The 24,250-nt window shown below is 34.5% G+C and overlaps 5 protein-coding genes across 6 annotated transcripts; 3 read left to right on the top strand and 2 right to left on the bottom strand.

The window, feature by feature from the left end:
* The first annotated feature begins 1,944 nt into the window (after nucleotides 1-1,944).
* LOC125216579 (DNA ligase-like protein) lies at nucleotides 1,945-4,620 on the top strand. Its single transcript, XM_048118332.2, has 8 exons — nucleotides 1,945-2,218; nucleotides 2,326-2,415; nucleotides 3,089-3,148; nucleotides 3,251-3,290; nucleotides 3,392-3,485; nucleotides 4,021-4,080; nucleotides 4,171-4,262; nucleotides 4,351-4,620. The coding sequence occupies exons 1-8, from the start codon at nucleotides 2,112-2,114 to the stop codon at nucleotides 4,435-4,437; spliced, it is 630 nt and encodes a 209-aa protein (XP_047974289.1). The 5' UTR covers nucleotides 1,945-2,111; the 3' UTR covers nucleotides 4,438-4,620.
* Nucleotides 4,621-5,556: 936 nt separating this feature from the next.
* LOC125209033 (CASP-like protein 1C1) lies at nucleotides 5,557-6,524 on the top strand. The gene is made up of 3 exons (XM_048108616.2): nucleotides 5,557-5,867; nucleotides 5,970-6,072; nucleotides 6,150-6,524. Exons 1-3 carry the CDS (start codon nucleotides 5,560-5,562, stop codon nucleotides 6,381-6,383), a joined length of 645 nt encoding a protein of 214 aa, XP_047964573.2. The 5' UTR covers nucleotides 5,557-5,559; the 3' UTR covers nucleotides 6,384-6,524.
* A 400-nt stretch (nucleotides 6,525-6,924) lies between these two features.
* On the top strand, nucleotides 6,925-9,330 carry LOC125212815 (putative 2-carboxy-D-arabinitol-1-phosphatase). Of its 2 annotated transcripts, none has more exons than XM_048113078.2 (8): nucleotides 6,925-7,251; nucleotides 7,570-7,721; nucleotides 8,068-8,187; nucleotides 8,262-8,361; nucleotides 8,475-8,614; nucleotides 8,689-8,768; nucleotides 8,860-8,986; nucleotides 9,106-9,330. In XM_048113078.2, exons 1-7 carry the CDS (start codon nucleotides 7,116-7,118, stop codon nucleotides 8,984-8,986), a joined length of 855 nt encoding a protein of 284 aa, XP_047969035.1. In that variant the 5' UTR covers nucleotides 6,925-7,115; the 3' UTR covers nucleotides 9,106-9,330. The 2 variants fall into 2 exon arrangements, with proteins under 2 accessions (XP_047969035.1, XP_047969034.1); XM_048113077.2 differs by having other exon boundaries at nucleotides 6,926-7,251; nucleotides 9,153-9,330.
* A 225-nt stretch (nucleotides 9,331-9,555) lies between these two features.
* Nucleotides 9,556-12,601, bottom strand: LOC125215136 (DUF2921 family protein, putative (DUF2921)). The gene is made up of 2 exons (XM_048116460.2): nucleotides 9,831-12,601; nucleotides 9,556-9,749 (listed from the first exon to the last, which is right to left on the bottom strand). The coding sequence occupies exon 1, from the start codon at nucleotides 12,569-12,571 to the stop codon at nucleotides 9,839-9,841; it is 2,733 nt and encodes a 910-aa protein (XP_047972417.1). The 5' UTR covers nucleotides 12,572-12,601; the 3' UTR covers nucleotides 9,556-9,749; nucleotides 9,831-9,838.
* Nucleotides 12,602-17,326: 4,725 nt separating this feature from the next.
* LOC125211103 (uncharacterized) lies at nucleotides 17,327-18,740 on the bottom strand. Its single transcript, XM_048110798.2, has 3 exons — nucleotides 18,428-18,740; nucleotides 18,068-18,281; nucleotides 17,327-17,973 (listed from the first exon to the last, which is right to left on the bottom strand). The coding sequence occupies exons 1-3, from the start codon at nucleotides 18,671-18,673 to the stop codon at nucleotides 17,555-17,557; spliced, it is 879 nt and encodes a 292-aa protein (XP_047966755.2). The 5' UTR covers nucleotides 18,674-18,740; the 3' UTR covers nucleotides 17,327-17,554.
* Nucleotides 18,741-24,250: the final 5,510 nt, after the last annotated feature.

The following is a 24,250-nucleotide window of genomic DNA, read 5'->3' as shown; positions in this document are numbered from 1 at the left end:
GATTAACAAAGATTGCATCATACTCCGTATTAACAAATCATTTCACAAAGATCCTTCATATCAGGACGTTTAATCGTCATATGGATGAATGCTGAATCATACTAAGAAAAATAAATTACATAAATCAAATTAAAGCTAATCCCAACATTCTATGAATGATGAATCCCAAACCGTCGGCGATGTTTGATGCGAAGGTGATGGAATAGCTGTGAGGAAAAATTGTGGTGTGGTTTAACTCTTTTTAATTTAATCCTCCAAATCACCCTAAAATGTTAGAGCAAACAAAAAGATACGTGAAGATTAGAAGTTTAGAACAAAACTCCTTCATCTTCATTAAAATTCGAGAGTCATAGGGGTCTCAAAGATAACAAATTTTCACAAATCATTAACTTGAGAAAGAACAACAAAGAGAGAGTAGTGTGTCTTCACAAAGAGGGCAGTGAAGTCTCACATGTCAACAACGCCTATAAGAACTACTCCAAATGTTATAAATTTTAACGATTAAGATATTAAATATAATCACAAAGTGATTTTTCGTCGAATATCAAGAGTTGCACGCTTGGTGTTATAATGATTAGGGAATGTGATTACTCGTATATTCGGCTATTCGCTATAGTACTTGTGTATTCTTATAGTTGTTTGTTCTCATGTTAGTTTTCTACTGATCGGATATCCTCCATCTATTCTATTAGTATGATTTATTATTTTTTTTTTATGTATGTTAAAAGATAATAAAAAATATTTTGTCAAATTTCAGCCATGCACGTGTAGTATCATAGAGAAGTAAGAGAAATCACTTGGAAATTTCGGTAGGAAGCAATGTGCAGTTTTCTTGAATTTGAGAAAAAAGATAGCCGCCGCCCATGAAACTAGTTTCTGGTTATGAATTCATCTAGCTAATTTCAACTAGCTCGATTCGTGTGGCACCAAAAAAAAGTTGTTTTTTGTTTTTTTAAGTATAAATCAAGAATTGACGATGAATTATGTGCCCAAGGTTTTGGAATATTATACTCCTACACTATTATAGGTCATGTGCACGCGTTCACCGGACTTGATGCACACGGTAACCTTCCATCTAGAAGATCATATTGATTTGCACAATTTGATGTTACCAATTTTCAACAAGAATTAAATAAAATTATTATTGATTCTTTTACATAGGAATACCATTTCATCAACCTATACGCGGTTGATAAATGGTATAGTATAAATTAATGGCTCCAAAATCTCGATTTATATTCTGCCTTATGTGATTTTAATTTGTCTTTTATTTATAATACAGCACTTAGATCAAATTCCATAGCTTGTGAATGGGCGGAACGGTCATTTATTTACATTTTCTATTATTGGGGCATTGGGGCAATTGTTTTTACATTTTCTATTATGTTATAACATCAAACATTGTTTTAAGTGGTCAAATTATTTAGCAATTCAACCATGGACTTAAGCGTTCTGGACTTTGAAAACTGAATCTATTAGTAATAGACTAATAGTCTATTTTTAGATTAAAAAAATGCAGTGGTGATTTAAAATAAAAATAATAATAAATGATACCAGTTAAATATTTTGACTGATGCATGAAAATGAAAACTAGTTTTGATTCAACGACATATTCAAACTATCTGACTAAAAATTCAAAACAGAAACTATCACTCAATTATACAAAACACAAAAAATTAAGCTTCTAGTAGATAGTGATATGACAAAAATTATTAAGTACTACTCCTAGTATTAGTACATAAAATGAGGCATTACTATAAAATGAAATTGAATAAAATTGATTAGCCACTTTAGCACTCCGTATAAATTAAAAATATAAAAGTGAAGATGGAAAATCTAATTTGTATATTACAACAAATTTTATCAAGTGCTCAAATATTAAGCTTTTTTTGTTAGGATAGAGTGATATCAAATACTACTACTATTAAAATCAAATAATTTTTCATCAAAATCAAACCCAATAGATATAAATTAAAATGATAATAGTTTCCCTCCCTAATAAGAGAGCTATTTCTACAATCCCAATTCCAAGCTGCTTCACTTTTTCATCGCTCCCTCTCTCTCTGATAGTATAAGCACAAAATCTCAGTGCTGCGTAGGCGACGTTCATAATGTCAGCGGCAAAAGCGAGCGCGAAGCGAGTTTCCGAGTCGGAGAATTTGAAGGATCGGCGAAAGAAAGTCGTTGTTGAAGATGATTTTGATGCTGCAATTTCTGAGTAAGCATTTCGCGAGGAAGTCTTCTTCTTAGCTGATTTACTCAAGTTTTATTATCACCAAACAATTTGTCAAACGTGTTGCTGAAGTTCTCTTCTAATAAGTGCAGTGATATTAAAGGTATTATGAGCGCTCTTCAGCAGATCAAGGCGAAGGCGCAGAAAGATGATCAGAAGAAGAACGAAGAGACAATTTCTAGGTGAAAAACTCTGGAACTTTATTGGCGATCTAGGTTGAGTTTTGATGTGTGTTAATTTAATCATACAGAAAATAGTTTCAAATTATGTTACGCTTAGCTCTAACTGGTGTTAATTTTATAGAATTTGCAAATTTGATTGGGGATTTACCTTATGATCTGAATCTGATGGCCTGACTTCTGCTGAATTTGAAATTAGTAATAGCAATTATGTGAAACATTATGCATTGAACGACTATGAGATGTGAAACATGTGTGGATTTGCTACTAAGTACTTTACCTCGTTTCTATCGGACGTATGTGTAAACAAACTACATAGGCTGGAAACAGTTTTCATTTATTTGTTCAATTTCAGTATACTAGTGAGTTCATATATGTTTGTGTACCTAAGATACTTCCCCATATAGCTCACAAACGGATAGTTGGTGGTAATCTTTGGAAATGTGGATCGACCGTCAGTAGAAGAATGAAACTCATCTCATACATAGTCACCTCATTTCTTTTAAATGAAGATAAATGGACTCATTTTCTGTTATTTGGTAGTAAGGAGATAAGAAAGAAATAAGACGTCTGCAAGTGCTATTTTCCTTTAGAATTAGTTATGACATGTGGCTGATACTGTTAATGAGGCCAGAGTAATAAGTAGCTCAATCAACTTCTGATGTTCTGCTTTCAGTGTGTCTGCAGAGATCAAAGCTAGTTTGGATGAGTTGAAATCAAAACTTGAGAAAGACAGGTGACATGAATATTATTTGGACAATTATGCTATCATCATAATATTCTGGATATTGTCATTGTTCGGTTAAGCTCAAGAATACTTCCTCATACTATTTGACAGGCAAAGCTTTGCTAAGGGTCTCATGAAGAGCTCAAAAGAGGTCCTGACGTGGAGTATACAAAAGAGAACTAGTTGGATCTTGTCAATACCTTACCACTTCCATCATTGAGACTTTAACTGGATGTATTTGCATCTGTGTAGTGTGAAAATTTACTGAAGAGTAAAGCTGCCAAGTTCCAAGAAGTTTATGAAACACTCTGCAAGGAAAAATCTTCATATGTGCAAGATTTGAAAGGTAATCTTCCTACATCTTCTGTCTTCAGTTTATGCCTTCTCTGGTACTCCACTTGATTAGGACTAACTTCTAGGTTCAGATTTTAGATGATTGGAACAACTGGATGTAGGGTGTTAGTAGTTGAAAGGAGATTTAAATATCAGCTTTCTACAAAGTACAAAGTTGAATGTTTGTCTGAAGCCAGGTGTTGTACTGTCTTTCCTATTTGGTACTCCATGTAAGGCTAAGGAAGATCGAGTTAAATAGTTGAAGCTTCTGTTATATAGACTTGTACCCCTGGTTAACATATTCATTTTACTCTGATGCTGTGATAACATTTTTCTTTTCCGATAACCTGAAGTATTAATGATATAATTAGAGTGACTTCTCACACTGTTCATGAGAGCTACACAAGCTACGGTTACATATACTAGTGCCTATGTGTCTACATTGGCTCTGTTCTGCATTAATTGTCTCAAAGTAAAATAAACTTTGGCACCATACAGCATTACATTGTTTGATATTAATATGTTATCTCCTACTTTGGTATTGACAGAAGTAATTTCCAAATATGAAGAGGACAAGGAGAAGTTGTTTCTGCGATACGAGCAAATGAGTGAGCGAAGAAAACTCTGTCATATTCCCCATTCGACATACTCCTAGTATAAGATAGCACGTTAGAATAATTGCTAAAAACTGGTTACAGGGAAGAAAGAGAAGAATATGATATCTGAAGTGGAGAAAGCAAATGCAGCAAGAATAGCTCAACTGGAGGAATCCCTCAAGAAGAAGAAACAGGTGAAATAAATGTTCTTGCCTTCTGCTGCGCTCATTGATATCGTAGATTATAGAATGAAGTATCAATGGAATGTTCTTTTGTGAGCAGGATGATAAGACCTTCAGCATTTTGAGAAAGACACTGGGCTCATTTCTTGGAAATGCTTCAGATGAGGACTTCCCTCCCGATGACTGAGTAATATTACTTCCATGGGTAACCTTTTTATGTATGGCAACTGTGAATCTTCTGAAAACTCATCTCTCATGAACGACTACCTCTGAGTTTATTATCTTCTTCTGCTCGATTTGTGCAAGCCTGTTCTTGAGAAATATTTGGCCTTTTGCAATTGTCATGCATATTCGTAGATTTTGAGCATTATATCTCATATGGCTGTGTTTTGTTTTCTTGGAAAGAAAATGGGCTTGTTTTATGATGGGTTGATGTAGCCCAAGTGATATAGTATTTGTTTACAATTCAATTTTACAATTGCTTCTGGCCATAAACAATTCACGGTAACTATTTGTTTGATCCATACAAAGTAATTTTTTAAAGTCTGTAATCTAGTGTGCATCAACGAATAGTGATTGTCAACCGTCAAGTTACTAAAAAATTTGGCTCTTAAATTATGTGATAGATTGTGCCACCTTTAATCATTTAAAAATACATAATTAAATTATAAATTACGGGTGGACTGAATTTTGTGTCTTGTAATCATGAAGTCCGTATTTGATAGTAAGGTGTGTAGTGAGACATAATGAAGTAAAGAATATGATAGCGTGTTGGTCTAGTAGTAAAGTTATTCAAGATTTCAAGTCTATTTGCTTTGCAACATTTAAAATTTTATGAGTAAGAAAACATTTGCGTTATGTTACGCCTATGCTAAATGCGTACTGTATATAAGCCTATTAGTTCCCCTCTCTAGTTTACTTTGATACAAAAACATGACATAATTAATCAAGACTAAGTATCTCTGAATATAATTATCAATACTAGATCGCAAATAAACAACATACGGTAGCTGATATTGTAGGTAAAGCGCCGTACAGACTCAACCTATGGCCAGGTAGTTGAACCGACAAGTGACGACACGAAAATGATTCACCTCAATTTAAAATTGCCATCAAAATCATTTGTACATCAAGCTCCATTTCGTCATACAAATCAGCGCACACAATTTTTAAATTTTTATGATACAACCCTTCCAATAATTCAAACAACACGCAATTAAATTTAAATATACCAGGGGGTTACTAAGTAACAAACTACGGTAATAATTAAGTAAAGGGAAATATTGGAGAGTTCAGGAAAATGCCACAAATGGCGAAACATATGGGGTGGCTACCATTAGGTTACCTAGAGATTGACCCTCCATTACAAAATATAACCCCCCATCCATCTGCCTTTCCTAACTCATCTTCTACTTCATTAATATCCACACAAATCCTACAAAAGAGTATTTCAGAGAAAGCTATGGCCTTTTCCAGGAACATCCCAATCTTGGTGCTGAGGCTGGTGGCCTTGGCTGCCGCCATCTCAGCAACGGCAGTGATGGTCACCAGCAGTGACTCGGCCACCGTCTTCAACATGAAATTTGAAGCCAAATACTCCAACACTCCCACCTTCAAGTCAGTTATTATTATTAGTTCATTTTGTCACGTAACATAATATAATATATTCATTATTTTGATTAATTAATCTATGTTTTGATATTTGTTGCATGCATGCAGGTACTTTGTACTGATGAATGCAATTGCAGCTGGCTACACCCTTATATTACTCTTCTTCCCTTCCAAAAGCTCATATGGCCACTTCATCTTGGTTCTTGATTTGGTAAGTATGAGATTTTGCAATTTGGATTATACATATATAGTATGAAGAAATTAATAAATTGATGTGGGTTGAAGCAGCTGATTTTGGTGCTGCTGGATTCGAGCATATCGGCGTGTGTGGCGATAGGGCAGGTGGGGAAGAAAGGGAACAGCCATGCCGGTTGGCTGCCAATATGCGACCAAGTGCCTAAGTTTTGTGATCGAGTGACCGGTGCTATGATTGCTGGTTTTGCGGCTCTGCTTGCTTATTTCCTCATACTTCTCTACTCCATTCATAATGTTATGAACCTTTTCAATCTCACCAACACTTAAATGTGTCTTTTTCATCTCACTCTCTCTTCACCTTATTTCCACCACTTGTATTATTTGGCAAATTTGGGACCAAGCTGGTTGTGTTCTTGTTGGTTTTCATCTTGCACAATGATCATATGTAAAGATGGCAATATAATATTATCTACTGGTGTGTGTTGCGGCAATTTCTATTTATTTGAAGAATATTTATCAATTTACATGATCATGTTACTATCATCTAGCTAGTATTTCCGAGCGAATGCATCAAACAAATGTTTTATTCCTCAATGTATTTTTCAAAAAAATCGCTATTTCTCCCTTGTTTTAACAATATAGTGGAATGAAATTCTAGCAAGATTGGCATCATTTTTATTTTGATGAAGCTAATGTTATGTGTAACTATTAAACAATTAAGAGAAAGAAACAACGGAAAATGGAAAATTCCAGTGTTGAAAAATAGAAATAAATTCGAAATTAGCAAATTAAAATATTCAACAAATCCACACCATACACTATAAAAAAGAAAAAAGAAAAAATAAAATTAAAGAAGAGAGAGAGTAAGTCTTAACCAGAAGATTATAACCATACACACAAGATGAACTAATGGTCAGACAATCTGAAACGGTTTGAGTTGAGATTTTCAGTGCAACATTCATTCTAGCACAAGGGAGCATCTCAATTGTGTTGTGACTTGTGAAGCACAAGACAAAAATATAAGTGGTGAATTTTGAGTAACAGAAACAGGTTTCATCAATGAGTTCCAATCTTGTGTTGAACCCCTTCTTGTCCAACTCTGCCATTGGAGAATCAAGAAAACCTCCAAAAATTCTTTCTTGCGTGGGCCCATCTCTTCGAATTCGGTGCTCATCAGAATACTCCGTCGCCACTGGTATTCACTATAACTTGCCTTTCTTTATTTGATGAGCCAACAACTCAGATTTTTCTGGCTGAATTTACATGCTCTGTTAGACAAGGGCAATTTACTGTACTGTCTTGGCTGATTTCAATTTTGGCAAAATAGTTATGGTTTCTCCAAGAGATAATCTATGACCAAAAATGGATTGGTAGGGCAGTCCAATTTTTGTCTATATTTTGTGGTGATAACTGATTTTAGTTATAAATATAAAGAAACGCCCAATTTGGCATATCATATCCAACTTTGGCTGTATAAAACTTTTGCATGACTCCTTGAATCATTGCACTACAGAGGTATCTGGAAAGAGTGCTTCACTGACTGGTGGAGCATATGATTTTGGTAGAGCTACTACTTCACTTACTCAAAAATTGTTGTCTTCTCCAAAGAAGGTGACTTTGGTTCGGCATGGTTATAGCACTTGGAATAAAGAAGGTAGAGTTCAGGTTTGTTCCTAACTACTGTGTATGCATGCACTTGTTACTTCTGCATTTCCCCTTCTTACTTCATATATTACTATCACAGCTATTTTTCTATGTTTATTTCTGAATTTGGGTTCCCTTTTGGTCTTCAAACTCTGCTTGTCAAGTTTCTTTGTGTTAGTATTATTATTTTTATAAAACATGACATTTGTTGGCGTTAGTACTAAGTTGTGTCACCAGCTTGACTTACTTGTTTTTTTTAATACATGACTATAATCTTGGAAAAGTATCAAGTGATGAACTTATACATCTATGCACTTTCTGGTTGATAATAGTCTCTTGAGTGCTTATTATGCTGTCATCCATGTAGGGCAGCTCAAACCTGTCAGTCCTAACCGAAGAAGGTATTGAACAAGCCAGAAAATGTCGGACAGCTCTGTCTGAGATGCACTTCGACCAGTGTTTCTCAAGTCCAATATCTCGTGCCAAGGTTTGTTTTTGCTTGTTTTTCCTACCACTGGTTTATAATGCCTCAGCCTCTCAAGCTGTGAGTTTGCTGTCCAGTCTACTGCTGAAGTCTTATGGCAAGGGAAAGAGGAGCCTTTGATTTACCTCGACTCGCTGAAGGAGGCTCATCTGTATTTCCTGGAAGGCCTTACAAATGGTCTGTCTCATATTGCCCCCTTTGATCTTCCATGAGTATGTATATATGTCAAATGAGAAAGTAGTATAGCGATTCAACGTTAGTATATCACGTTACTTATAGTTTGGAGGCAGTGGATGCCAGGAAACTATATCCCAAGGAGTTTGTACAATGGAGAGAAGATCCCTCCAATTTATGCATCAATGGAGTTTATCCACTAGAGAAGCTGTGGGAGAGAGCTCTTGAAGCTTGGTCGGAAATCTTACTTACACCGGTATATTATAATTTTTGTGCCAGATGAATAAATCTTCCATTCATATAATTATATTACATGTGTTTGATGGCCAGGGAGAAAATTCATTGGTTGTGACTCATAAATCAATCTTGAGGGCAATGATCTGCACAGCCCTTGGACTTGGCCCAGAGAGGTATACAAGTTTGGAAGAGATGATGGTTTGTTTGTTTGATATATTGAGTTCGAAATGAAATGTTGAGGAAAATGTTGTTGTTGTTGTTGAGGTTCCGAGCAATGGATGTCAACAATGGTGGATTGTGCGTCTTTAGCTTTAACAAGAATGGAGAAGCAATGCTAAAAGCCTTGAATATGACTGCCCATATGTACACCGATCACGTCTACCATTACTAGGTACTTCTTCATACTGCTTTAAAAAATCGACTTTGATAACTGTAGATGTATTACGGACTCTAATGTCCCCACATCGGTTGCATAAGACATCTGATGTCCCAGTGTTTGTGTGGATCAAGGTGTTATATATGTGATGAAGATGATGGTTCCTATTGACATTATGCAGAAATGAATGCAGCAGATTATAACAAGGATGAAGGAAATCTATTATGAAATTCGGCTCTCCAACAAAATAGCTTCATGACAGTAGATTATTATTGTTGTAATATCTATTTTTGTTTATGGGACTGTACATGCACAATCTGTTTTTATCTATTCATTTGTTAATAGACACCATTTTGTAACTTTTTGCATTTGCACAGTGAAAAACACACATCCATACTATGTTTAAAACCATAATTTACCATGACCTGTTTATGCAGTATAGTTAAATGCAGAAATGGCTAAGTGAAAATCTCAGCAAGTTCTTGCAAGAATCCAACTACATTTCTACACCCAATATCCTTTCAATCTTATATATCAGAGTTCCGTATCACACCAATAGAAAAGAGCAGACTATACTATCATAATTTATGAGAAAGATGATTTACGTTTTAAATGAGATTCATAACATCACATTTATAATCTCAAAGAATACGAGGCCTGTTCAGCGTGTATTAATATGAGAACGAGTTTAGAGCAAGCTACGAGCTGCACCCAATTCTACGACAGCCAACAAAGTATATGATAACAGTAGCTGTACAGTATATGATACCTTCCCAAACTACAATATCAAATATTGCAAGGGTGAGCATGCAAGCACCAATACAAAAATAAAGAAATGTGTTTGGAAGCATTAAATTACCAAATAATCTATGGAGAAACCACCGGGATTTTCTGATATGTGGATCGATTTGGTACAAGGCATTGGCCGCCATAGCGCTGCTGCAAGTAGATTATAACAGCAAATACAAGACCACCAACTGATATGACAATATCCCAGGCAGTCGAGTAGTAGTCCATTCTTGGATTTGCGTAGATGTAACTCAACGACCAATTAGAGCTACGGGACCTGTAAAGGTCATATGCATGTGGAAGTAAGCGAACAAATGTAGTTCCTACGTAGAAAGACGGGGCAAGAGCCTTCTCCTTAGAATCAGAGAATACATTGAACAGAATTTGAGGCAGCAGGAAGCCATCCAACATCAAACCAGCGTATGATTTGAGGTCACCCCAAACAGATTGTCTCCTCAAAACTGACTTTCTTAATAGGTGGACGAACCAAGCAACTAAAGCACCAGTAATATACAATGGCAAACACAGATAAACAACTTTCTTGTCAGATATCCATTGGTCTTTTTGGCTTCCATCACCAGATCTTGAAGAAGACCAGGTCATTTGGAGGAGACGAAATTCGAGTAGGAAAGCTATCATCGTTATTACCCTCACCAACACTTCGTGAACTTCCACCCATCCATCACTACCAAAGTAAACATTCTTATTGTTGCGGCTCGTTGTGAAGAGAGCTTCAAAATTCAAGAGCAATGGGATCAAATGCCCTAAGGTGAGCACAATAAGCATTACCACAGAAATAAAGGGCAGGACATCAGCATGCCTCTTAACATGCAATAGTTGCAGACCAATGAAGATACATGAAAGCGTGTTGGAAATCAAAACCATTGTGATCTCCAGATCCATTCTCCATATGGATTCTTTTGCTTGTCCTTCATAAACTGAATGTGAAAATATTTCAAACGTTTCAAAGTAAAGTTGGTCAGACTTTTCTCGCGTGCTTTCAATGGTTCCCCTCACAACACCTGCAGCTCTTGCATTAAGCGTAGCATACTGTATGTCGACCAGAATCTCACAATCCAACGATGAATTTCGCCCTACTCTTGCTTTAGGAGGCCCGACATGCATGCATCCAGTCATGCATAGGTGCCCCCTTTCGGTGTCATATGTCCCTTCAGCAGAAATATCAAATGATTTTATTTGCATATGTTCATTGCTGAGCTTGAAAGAGTGAGAAGATATAACAGTCAGTACATAGCTGACGTTAGTAATTGCATCACTAATGTTTTGCTTTGCTTGACGGGATCCTCTCCCAAACACGGAAGATACCTGATAGGGTGTATTAGCTACATAAAGTGGAGAAGAGTAACCCCATAGATCCTTCACTCTCCGATTTCCGGCAACCATGTCAAATCTCATATCAGATGATAATGCATTAGGGTACTTCCTCCCCAGCTCTTTCTGCATCATTGTTTTATTTGCACAACGTCCCCTCGTCTTCTCAATCTCTGTATACTCATATCTCAGCTGTGCCACCCTGATATGCCTATTCTTTATACTTGACAAGGTAACCCTGCCAAAATAACCAGACTCATTGGAACTCCTAGTACTCCACAACTCACCAACAACAGGGCTCCGCTCCCTCAAAGTCCACCGAGCTGGAAATCTCAAACTTACCCTGATCAAACATTCCCCAACAAAGCCCTCGTCCCCATCACTAAAAATACGGCAACCAACCATGTTAAGCCTCTTTCTCTTCCAATCCCATCTCCCCTCCGTAACCAAAGTCACATTTGGTTCAAAAGGCAGCCCATTTCCATTATGCCCCGAATCCCCAAACCCCAACAAGAACCTCACCCTACCATCCCCCAAACACTCTATTTCGTTGAAGTACATAACACTCGGCAGAAGACCACCATTTGCTCTCCCAAGAAAATTGCAATTCCCAGTTTTGCAGTCCTTTTCATACTCCAGCTCAACAAATCCAGCAGACACAACATAGGCACACACCTTCTGCCCCAAATCCTTCACTGCTAAAGAAACATTAGCCAAATCATCCAACCGCGAGAACACATTTCTCTGGCTCTGTGTATCAATCAACTCGTACTTATAATTCCTCAAGTTCACACCCAATATCGACACCGGCTTGAGGTTAAAACCACTTGTGTCGCTCACATTCACATTCTCCAAAGTTCCGTTAACTAAACTAGTGAAAATATTGGAGGAATTCAAGTAATCAAGCTTCAAAACAACATGGTTGTACCTGAGTTTCCCGAAACCAGAGCCGACCATACATAGCTTCCCCGACACCGAATCCCAAAACCCTTTCAACGAAAATGTGACGGAATTCCACGAATTACCTGGAGGCAACGGAATCCGCGGCGGGCGAAAATGCACAAGGCGCAGCCCGCGGCGCGTGAAATTGCGGGAGCGGCCGACGTCGTTGAGGCTCAATACAGCTTCAATTTTGAAGACAGCTTCGTCGGCGGTGCGGTACGCCTTGTGGGAGGAGAAGGTTAGGGAGGCGGGGATTTCAGCCCTCCTGCAGTCGGTTGTTTTGCAATCGAGGTGGACGTGGCGGAGAGAGAGGAACCTAGGGTTGAGGAGCGGGGCATTATCGCCCGGAAGCAAGGGCTGATCCGGTAGGACGTCGCCGCAGCGGTCGGAGTAGGATATTTGGGCAGCGGCGGGGGTGAGGAGGAAGAGAAGGGCGGTGGCCGTGAAGTGGAAAGCGATGAATCGCGGAATGCATTGGGAAATTGAGGAGAAGTGGAATCGTGTAGAAGCATTTGGAATCTGTGACGGTGGAATCATGGATGAACAAGGACGGGATGGAAAGGAAAAGGGCCTCAATTTTGACTTTTATCGTTTTCCGATTTTCACTCGTTTTTCCCCTTTCTAAAGTATCATAAAAATATTTTTTATGTTATTTTGTTAATCGGTAGGAGAAAATATTTTTATATATTTTTATGTGAGATGATTTTTTCTATAAAAATAAATGTAATATTTTTATGGGATATACTAACTAAAAAAGAAAATGTGATATATATTTTCAAATTCTAAATTTCAATTGGTTAATTATGTCGATCTAAACTTACTTGGAGACTTGACAAACACAGATTTTGAATGTTTTTAAGATTTAGATTTGGTTCGTTTTAAATGTTAATCATGCAAATTATGTTTTTAAATTCCATGTGTTATAAATTTGGTATTTTTGACGTATTTATTGATAAATGATTAAAAAGGATAGAAAAATGCAAGAAGGTCAAGGTACAACTGCCTCATTTCAAGCCGATTTTCCCGGCATTGTTGGATTTGCATGGCTACCTTGCACGTCTCAATCGAAGTTCTGTGAAAAAAGTTATGATCATTCTACGAACATTGCGTTGTGCAGTCCAAGCTGACGGAAATTTAGGCGGAAATTCAGAAAAGAAAATAAATGGGTGTCTGAACCTCTCCCATTTATTGTAAGGCACGAAAATTGTCAAAACGAAACCTTTTTCCAGCCTATAAATATCTCTTAACCTAATTCATAATCTTGATCTCAGAGTTTCCAATCCTTCTCCCCCTCTACACATTCTTCCATTCCATCTTCCACAAATAATTCATCCATCTCCCATTGGAGTGGAACTCTGCAGATCTAGACAAGAGAAGATTGAAGATTCAACCTTGGGTTTTATCAATTTCTTTCATGTTTAGTACTTTTATTTTTGTTTTTACTACTTGTCTATGAGTAGTTAAACATCCTTTTGTAGATTTTTTGGTGAAAACTATTATGAACATGTTTTGATTTATTGAATTGAACATTTTTCTAGCTCTTGTGATTGTTTTGCTTGTTCTTATGTTTTTATTGTTTTTTTGCCTGGCCAACTTTAGAACTATGTCCGTTTAACTAGATTAATCGAGAGATAGCTAGTTTTACGTGGTAAAAGGAACAAGTACAACGCATAGGTTTATCTGCACTCGAGAGAGGGGACCTTTGTGAGGGCTTGAGTCTTAGGAACTTAAGAAGTTAGAAACTAATCTATTGGAAGGAGACTTTCTAATCTACTGGATAAGTGCACTCGAGAGAAGGTTTATCATAGAATCACGACTTTCCTAATAATCCTAGAGACACATAAAGGTAAAGGTTCTGTGAGAGTAAACATCACTAGGTCGTAGTAGTTGGATCCTAAAATTCTGAATTCATTTGCCTGCTTTGTATTATTTTGTTTTTATACTTTCTTTTATTTGTTTATATTTATGTCTAGTTTATAAAACCAAAACCAAAACCAAAACCAAAACCAAAAATACTCTGTGTTTCTAGATAGTAAATGACGCTTAGTATATGATAGTCAATTGCAATCTTATTCCGCGTGTTCGATATCCCAGTATTTGACCTTTAGTTATACTAGATCTACCATGTAAACTTGCAGGTATTTTTAGTGCTAGTATATTGTGCATCAAGACTATCCGAAATATAATTAGGTTATTCAAAGTCGTGACCTTTAAACTCGCTCTATACATTAGTCCAACGCATTTTTTCTTGACACATAAGTATTTTATTTTCCAGTCCCAACATATGTAATAGCGCCTAAACTAAATCATGCCCTTAAAATCCACCTATCACCATTTTCACCATTATTTTAATTTTTTTTTAAATTAAAGGCAGGGGATATCTAAGTTCCGTTGGAATTTATTGGAAAATCACCAGGATTCATTTTTTTTACTTTTTTGAGAGAGAAATGAGGTGAGAGAAGAAATTAGAGTGAAAGAATGATAAATGGAGTTTAAATACTAGGAGTTTAAAATAGAGTATTTATAGAGCAAAAATAAAGTAAAAGATAAAACTCCATAAAAAAAAATTAAATGGAATTTTTGGTTGAAGGCGCTGCAATAGCGCCGATCACCATATCCCAAGGGCGGACGACTAGACAGGTATATCGTTCAAACCCGTGCAATAGTGCACATAAACCCGGCAATCACTTTGAGCGGATTTATGGGCGCTATTGTGAATGCCCTTAATCTACGACTGTGAGAAAAAAAAATTATAATCCTATGTGCTGCATCATGATTAAATATTAAGTCATATGCACTCAACCAAATATATTTATAATCTCAGTTTTATTTAACCCATGAAGTTGTAAATGACATAATCCTTAAAATTCATGAATGATTTAGATTTAGGAGGTTTGTGCTTGATACCTTGCACAAATTTATCCGACTAAATATATGTTATTTTATGCGTTAATTTTGTTTTATCCATGTACAAATCTTTCGTTATCCAGCCTTCAAAGAACCAGTTTGTTGGGCTTTAAATTTTCCAAGGCCCGTCACTATCATGTCCTTAGTAGAACTGGGTCGTATCCCTATTTTTTAAAACCAATGGGGAAGATATGTTCTGGGAAATTATTTTATTTGTGGAGTATTCATTAATATTATTTTATTTTCAAAAACCATTTTTGTTAAAAAAAATAATATCAAAGTAATCGTATTGACACAGGTTAGAGTTGGATTAATAGTGTATTTAAAAAGGTGTTAATTACCTATAAAATCATAAAGTTTGTACCAAATTTTGATTTGTCCCACACTTTTAAAATTTGAATGGTAGATTATGAGGTATAAAAAATTCTAAATTATCTCATTTGATCAAATTTATTTTATTTTATTCTCTGTATTTATAGAGTCATTTAGCATCGAAATTACTCTAAAATTATGATCATGGGACAATTTAGAAAATTTATAATTTCATGATTTATTATTCAAATATTAAAAGGCGTGAGATAAACATTTTATGATGTTATGCTTTTCATTTTTCAGTAAGAGACAAAACTCTAAGGCATGTTCGGTTGGCAGGAAAGTAAAGTTGAGGAAAATGCTTCCTTGGAAAATGAATCCCGGGAATATGATTCCTAGTAACTTTACTTTCCTGTGTTTGGAAATTATCAAGATTTTAAATTTATACTTAATTTAAACAACAAACTAAAAATATACTTATTATTTTTATTTATAAAAAAGAATAATATTGTACAATTTTTAATAAATTATTAATTACTATAAATAATAATAATTATATTATTATATTAATTACTACCATAGATAATTTAAATATGGATTATCCATCTTAATATATAATAATATAATTATTATTATAGTTATGTGGAGTATTATACTCATTTATTATAATAATAGATACAATAATTATTATATTATAATTATAATATTTACATATATTATAATTGAATAAATTTTATAAATTAAATTTACACTATGATTTTGTTGATTAATTATCAATTTATACAATATAATTATTATTATTTATTATATGATTTACATTATATAATTATATTTTAATTATTTAATAAATTATTAATTTCTATTATGAATTATTATAAAATCTAATTTTCATTATGATAATTTTAATTATATTTATTTATTATAGTAAAATTAAGTATGATTTATAATTTTAATTTATTTTTAAAATATTGTCATTAATAATAATAATAATAATAATAATAATAATAATAACTATACTATATTGCTTAAATAGGTAAGAATCCTAGAACGGGAAAAAGAATACCTAAGAAAAGTTATAATTCAGAATCCTGGAAAGTTGTACTAACTTTCCCTGTTCTCGGATTCTGATTACTTTCCCAATTTGATTAAAAACCGAAATAAACACATGAATTTAAAATTTAAGGAATCAGATTACTTTCCCAGATAGAATCCTGACAACCAAACACGGCCTAAAGTTTATTGTGTCCTTTTACAAATAAGTACTAGTAGATAATATTTTTCAACGTGAGACACCGTAGATACCATAATAGTAGTATTTAATTAGCTTGATATAGCGTATCATTATTTTTATAATAATAGCTAATAAATACTCATTTTATCCACAAAATTATGTCCATATTTGTCGTTTCTCTTCTGTAATTTAATATCTGATAATATTTTTTTTTTTTGTATTTTAGATAGGTGGACTAAATACTCCATTAAAAAATATTACGCTTGCATTTTGACAATATCAAAACTTTGATTCATATTATACTAATTTTTCTACTTACTTTTCTTCATATTTTTTTCTAAACTTGTGCCAAATTAAAACGAGATTTTAAATTGCCATAGAGGGAGTATTAGATTATGTTTCTGACTTCATATATATTGTGGTGTACATGATAGGGAATAATTTAACTATTTTTTCCAAAATTCATATAGGAAGATGCTGGAACATGTTTTGGGAAAATACTAGGTAGTAAGATTTTTGGGCAACAACTATGAACGGTTGTTTCTTCAAACTAAAATACGGAGTAAATGTTTTTTCATCTACTCAATACTCAAACATGAACCATGTGGCATAAAAAAGTATACACGGAGAATATACTTGTAGTAGAGTACTATAATAAATTTGAATGAGGCCCACTGAAATAATAGCATATGAATAGTCATTATAATTCCTAGCAGGTAGATTTATACATTTTCCAATACTCATAGCCCGATTACAACTTTATCGCTTGCTTCTGGGTTTATATGATTTTACATCTATTTGGATTTCATACACAATAATTGAAATATGTACCAAAAAAGAAATACTTTTATAACCTTTATTTATATAGTTGGATAACGCCGTTGTTACAATTCTCATTTTTCACAAATTAATCCGCACATGGATTGCAAATACAAAACCAGTCAAGATACAGCAGGACCTTTGTGATCCTCACTCAACTATTCATTTATATATATCCAGAAAAAGGGATAGCCACAGTCAAAAAGAAAAAAAAAATAAACAAAAAAAGAGTAAAAAAAACACTGGGAATTTCATACGACTGCAACAACCGGTCTCTGCAGATTCTCCATCATCAAGTCAACGGTCAGCAACGACCTCCCGGGCCGGGCCGGACGCCCGGAGTAGCTCGAGGAGAAAGTTTGCGAAGACGGCGCCAAGCGCTCGCAAGTCCTGAGCCACTTAGCTTGCATATACCGATGCTTTCTCCACGGAGCCAAGTGCATCTTCTTCTCCTTCATGCACCTCTTCGCTGCCCCGCACACGATCTTCAGCACCGCCATCAGCCTCTCCATCTTCCCCACGAATATCTCCGGCAGCTTCTTCACCATCTTATTGTACTCCTCGTTTGCTCGCGCCATCTCGAATTGCCCTCTGAAATTCAACTCGATTATCACCCTCGCTTCTCTCTTCGAATTCGACCCCTCTATCACATCCAAAAACGTGTGCTCCCCTGCATCAACCAAAACCCCCAAATCTTAGCCCTACTACTCCAATTTTTCTCAATTTCATACCAAACACCAATTGTTTTTAAAAAATTCAAGTACCTGAAGGAATATCGGGTGAGCTCTTCCATTTAGATTTGCAAATTGCACTGTTGTACCCCGAATTCTGGAGGCGGCGGCACATCTCCGCCATTAGACATTTCCGGCAACCGTCGGCAGCTCTGCCGCATACGCAAACGCCGCAAGCTTCTCTCACTGCTTCTTTCGTGATGTTTCGGATTTTTGATTCCAAAGAGCTCGTTCTGCATATAGTAGACTGCAGGATCCAAAAGATCTAGTTAATCAACCCAATTCAGAAATTTTCCAGATTCCTATCTTCTTCAAAACAACGGACGAACTTGCACTTTATTGATCCAAAAATTAGGCTAAAAAAAGAGAGAATTTCAAAAGAAAAAAACTTACTTGCAATAATTGATGTTGAGTTTCCCAAAAATTGTCGTCTTCCGCCTCTGGATTTTCGTTTTCGTTTTCGTTCTCTTTCTCATCGTCGTCTGCATAATCGTCAAAAATGTTACTCAGCCCCTCGCATTCCTCACTCAGGAACTGGAAAACGGTGTCGTCGGATAAATTAACGGTGGTTTCGCCGGACAAATCAGATTCCCGGCCGTCGCAGGTCAAAATCCTGTGGTTTATAGGAACTCTCGACATTTGGATTTCCACCACCCAAACCCTACAAAATTGATTAATTTACTTTAAAGATTTGTGATATTCAACGAACCTTGGAAGTGGTTTATATATACCCCAGATCTGGGCCCAATCAGCTGACGTGGAAATATAAGCGGGTGGTGCACATGGATACCATGGAACCCTCCACAGGCTAATGTTGCTTGGCCTCGAATGGTCCAATTTGGTAGACCAGACAGAGAGGATCCACGTCACTCTGGGGTAATAATGCGATCGGTTCGGAAGCTACTGGATATACTCGCATATTCTTTATTAAATCGATATTTGTTGCTACTCTATCCTGTACCCGTGGGCCCTGGCCCACTACTTTCACGTGGCGCAATCTAAGACGTTGGTTTCTTGGGTTTATCACATTAGGTGGAGCCAGCACCTAGAATCATTGTCACTACTTACGCGGCGCCAGGTTCATGGTTTTTTGCATCTACCTTCTTGCTTCCGGGATTACCCCCCAGTTGCCGCATATCTGGCTACGTGACAAGGGGTATATTAGTCATTCATGCCTCAATCATTTTTTTTCAGATTGAGAGAGTATACGGTTGTTGGAAATAATTGATTTTCGGCTTCGAGTTTCGCTTTTGTTAGTGAAGTTATAGATAATGATTTAGAGGATTATAGACTAATGCTGTTCCAAATTACGAATTTCTCCCTTTTAAGCCTAAAAAATAACCTTAATGTATAATTAATGACTAAGATATAAATAACGATAACAAGTAGTAGTAGTTGAAATGGTGCTCCCTCAGTCTAAAAAAAATAGAGCATATTCATTTATAAAAAGTTTTCAACAAATAATAACACTATATATTATTCCACTAACACTACTTCTCACTTACTTTTTCTCCTTCTATCTTACTTTTTTTTTTTCTTACTTTAACAATTCTATATTAAAACTCGTGCTATATACAAATTGTTCTATTTTTTATAAACCGAGGGAGTAGTAATTAGCAGAAAATGAGTTTACGGATGAAATTATTTGTTGCTCATATCACGAACAGCTTTCTATTCAATAAAATAACTATTTATTTTGTACTCCTTTTGATAATATACTAAAACGTGAAAATAAACTTAGTACACCTATTATATTCATCTGAGTCAATATATAAATGTTTTTCTATTTTAAATAAATATATAAAAGTTCTACTTCAGTTTTTGATAATATTTCATCTCAATAAGTTTTAATTTCTACTGACAATAATTCATTTTCTCTAGTAGAGAGGCATACTATTATGTTGCTAGATTCATAATTTCATACAAACAGGAATTTCGAAATTAGAAGATGAATTATCGCTGTGAGATCACGTAATAAAGAGATTTCATCCCTCTACAAATAAGATAACTCTACACCGAGAATATTAAAGAAGCAATTGGCATGTTGTTTTAATTTAGTCAACAATTTGTTTAACGAATGTGTAGCATTTAAATATGGACAAAATTGATGGTCTGATGACTAGACTTAATTAAAGGGAAATTTATGTACTACTTATAAGGAGTAATTTTTTAAGATGGTCAAGGAAATTAGGCTCAAGGCTTATCAATCCCAGGTACTCCGTTGTTAATAATTTAATTAATAATCATACTATTATTAACTAGGAGTACTATTATCTCCAAACATATGCAAAGGATTAGAGTAACCTTGCGTCATCAACTGTGGCCAATTAAAGATTAAGTTAAATAGTTGGCATTTGTTCTCTTATAAAGTAGTCTAGTATTTATTTTCTCCTCCTTTTGGAAAAATATAAACGTGCTTAGTAGTGTTTAGGGTAAGTTTAATAAACGTAGACGATAAACGGGTCAACCACTATAGCTAACTTTTCTTGTTAGATGACACTTTTTACATTAAAATATTATTTCACTGTTTTATGGTACTCCTATCATATGCATAGTTGCATGTTCAGCTTCACGAGTATGGCAAAAAAGCATATTCGAATAACTCTAATTAAGATCAGACAACTTGTGTTAACCTTTTTAGTGTGAATGGCTTATTGCGAAAATAAGTAAATGCGTACTCTGTTTGTTCCATTAAAATAAAATATTTTTCTTTTTAGATCTCATTAAAAATAAAAATATTTCCTAAAACAGAAATATCATCATTTCTACTTTTCTCTATCTCTTATTCTATTTTCTTTATTAACTCATAAAACAACACCACATCAAATTCAGTGCCGAAAAATAAACGTTTTATATTTAATAGGACAGAGAGTATTTTTTAAATTGGGCTATTGGTCCATGAAATCACAAGTTTTGGCCATTGCACATGAATTTAAAACTTGGTTGAAAAAATCATAAACTTATGTACTAGTAATCTAGTATAATGAATTTTCCATATTTTGAAATGGATTTCGACAAACTTTGGGAGATATTTCAAAACTCATGTGATGCACAAAATAACGCCATTTACACTCATTAAATATGACGTTATATTTTATATTCATCACTTTGTTCACCTACATAATCAGACATGTCACGTCGAATTTAATATAAAAAAAAATGAATCTGTGAGAAATTCATTACAAGCCAAACTTTTATCATATTAGCGACTACGTTTTTAAGTTCATAATAAATATCAAATTTTGGCTAAATTTGAAATTTCAAGGACCATTAACCCTTTTATATTTGATTGTTTAATGTATAAGGAATTTTTTTTTACATTTTAACGAAAATGTCGCAACTTTAGTTAGCTGTAAAGAGGTACTCAAAATTTTCACTTAAAAATTTTATAGCTAAAGAAACTGACCATGGATTTTTTCTCAGGAGATTTTTTCTCAGGAGATGTACACAAAACTACTATTTCCTTTGTTTCCTAAAAATAGATAGCTTCAAATGTTTTAATGCAAAATTGGTAAAACAAAAAAATAGGAGAAAAATAAGTAAAGTGAGAGAGAAAGAGAAAAAATAGTAAAATTATTGTTAGTGAATTATATGGTCCATTTCCTAAATGGATAGTTTATATTTTTAAAAAACGGACTAAAAAAAGAAAATAATTTTTATTTTTAAGAAACGGAGGAGATACTTTATTGGCTTATACATGGAATCTCAGTGACTTTCTTAGCTGACTTCCAAGATCTACCACAAATTGGTTGATTTCAAAGGGTGTTGGGATCAGAGAAGAGTAGAATGTGAATGCCAAGCCCTTTTAGTAATGCCAAATTCTATGTAAATTGAGAAAGTTGTGCGGATTTACCGCATTGTGCATCTCGTCGGCACGTCAGAAATTTGTAGCGTTGAGTGCCTCTTTGTAATTAGCATAAATTTTATACATTTTCATTAAAACATTAAAATGATAAAGAAATCTACTAGTAATAGACCATGATTCAATTGCTTTTGTTTTGAGATACCTACATCTTAAACTCAATTAATTTGGATAACAATAAAGAAAAGGAAATCACAATGATTTTAGTAATTTGATGGGTGTTTAGTTGTTGTTAGTTTAGGTCATCACTCCATGTTCCCACTTTTTGAACTTTGGATTCTCAGTTGAGTTTTCTATGTACTTCAATTCCGTTCACACATTTATGTACTTTATTCAAGTTCTATTAGTAGTAATAAAACAATTAACAGTTACTCCATAATAGATAGTAGCTATTAATATTTTATCATAATTAAGCCATTGCTACGTTTACGTATATGCAAACGATGTACTTGTGACTATAAGATACTATTAATTACACAACGACTAAAATAATACTATTAATACAAAAGTTGTCGTAGTATATCAACGCAAAAATACATAGAATAATACTTCCCTTCACTTTAATTTATAAAAACAACCCCTCTAAAAAATTTACTCCCTCCGTCCCAAGAAAGACGACCCCTTACTTGGGCGGCACGAGTTATTATGCAATTTTATTTTACTCCATGTGTTAAATGGAGAGAGTAAAATAAGGAGAGAGAATAAAGTAGTGATAAATGGAATTTTCATTTTTAGTAATGAATCATATTGAATGAGACAAACTAAAATGGAAAGTGGGTCATCTTCGATGAGATGGAAGGAGTATTTATTTGAAAAGGCACTGGTTACTTCCTTATGTGATCCATTTACTTATCCAAAATATAATTATTATTAATTTATTACTCTAGGTTAGAAATAAAACACACATCACGTAAAATGTCAAAAGGCTAATATAGTTTGTCTGGCGTGATATAAAACAACAATATGTTTGTGTGATGAGTTTCTAATGTGCCAACTTTTTTTCCCCCCGTTGAAAATGGTATGAATATTTAGTGAGGTAGGTGACTATGTGTTGGTGGGCTGAGAAGGAATTTTGTTTGCTCTACTCTACAACAAAGATTCAAGTTGTAAAAGTTTGAAACAGTCTATGAATTCATCCTTCAAAGATGTCAAGTTCATTTTGACCAATTCATAGCCTCCCACAATCTATCCAATAGCACGTCTAGAAACAAATTTCATGAAATTGATCTAGTCGGACATATTGAAGAAGCACCAAAAATCAGGACAATACAATAGATGGAGGACAAAAAACAGAAGTGAACCTAATCCTTAAAGATTAGGTGGCGCACCGTGAAGCCAACCTCCGACCCCACCTAGATCTGCCAGTGACTTCATCCCTGACTCTCTATGGCTCCTAAATCATCTAAGCTCTCCTTTTAGGTATTGTTTGACAAGTAAGATGTGCCTATCTTAATTTAATCTGTTAGCTAAACAAATGGTTGTTAGGCCGCTATGTTACTAAATGACTATTGAGTCTAGATAATTCTTTTATCTTGGATCCATCTACCTTTATCAAATAGGGCCTTATAATATACTCCCTCCGTTCCAGATAATTTATCTCATTTTTCTATTTTGGTTTGTTCCACATAATTTATCTCATTTCACTTTTTACCACTTTTGGTAGCGGACCTCATATTTCACTAACTCGTTTCTAATTATATTTTATTATAAAACTAATATATAAAAGTTGGACTCACATTCCACCAACTTTTTAAACTTACTTTTCATTACATTTCTTAAAACTCGTGTCCGGTCAAAATGATACGAATTATCTGGGACTGAGGGAGTATAATTTTTTGTCAATGTTAATCCAAAACGGTTGTTTCCATTTTCTTTAAATGTACTCCCTCCATCCCACAAAAGATGTCACATTTGTGGGATGACACGAGATTTTAGAAGGTTTTGTTTTGTATGTTAAATGGAAAGAGAAAATATAATTTTTATATTCATGGAAGAGAACTTTTTCCAAAAATGGAAATGTGATATCTTTTGTGGGATAAATTAAAAAGAAAAGTGTGACATCCTTTGTGGGATAAATTAAAAAGAAAAGTGTGACATCTTTTGTGGGACGGAGGGAGTACTACTATATAAATGTAGGTCTTATGAAAACGTAAAAAAATAAAAAAATAAGTTTGTTTAGTTTCTTAGACAGTGACATTTTAGAAAAAGTAAAAAAAAAAAAACATTATTTCCCTCTCAGTTGTAAGGAGTAAAATATACTCTTTCATTATACAATTAACAAACGATTTACGCCTTATAAGACAAACACTATGCATCACATATTAGTTTACTGATAACGACAAAGAAATTCAACA

Source organism: Salvia hispanica, chromosome 3 (genome assembly GCF_029641045.1).
Source record: "Salvia hispanica isolate PSC_SH4W2 chromosome 3, Shi_PSC_v1, whole genome shotgun sequence".
Classification (NCBI taxonomy): domain Eukaryota; kingdom Viridiplantae; phylum Streptophyta; class Magnoliopsida; order Lamiales; family Lamiaceae; genus Salvia; species Salvia hispanica.
This window is presented reverse-complemented; position numbering and strand designations above follow the sequence as displayed.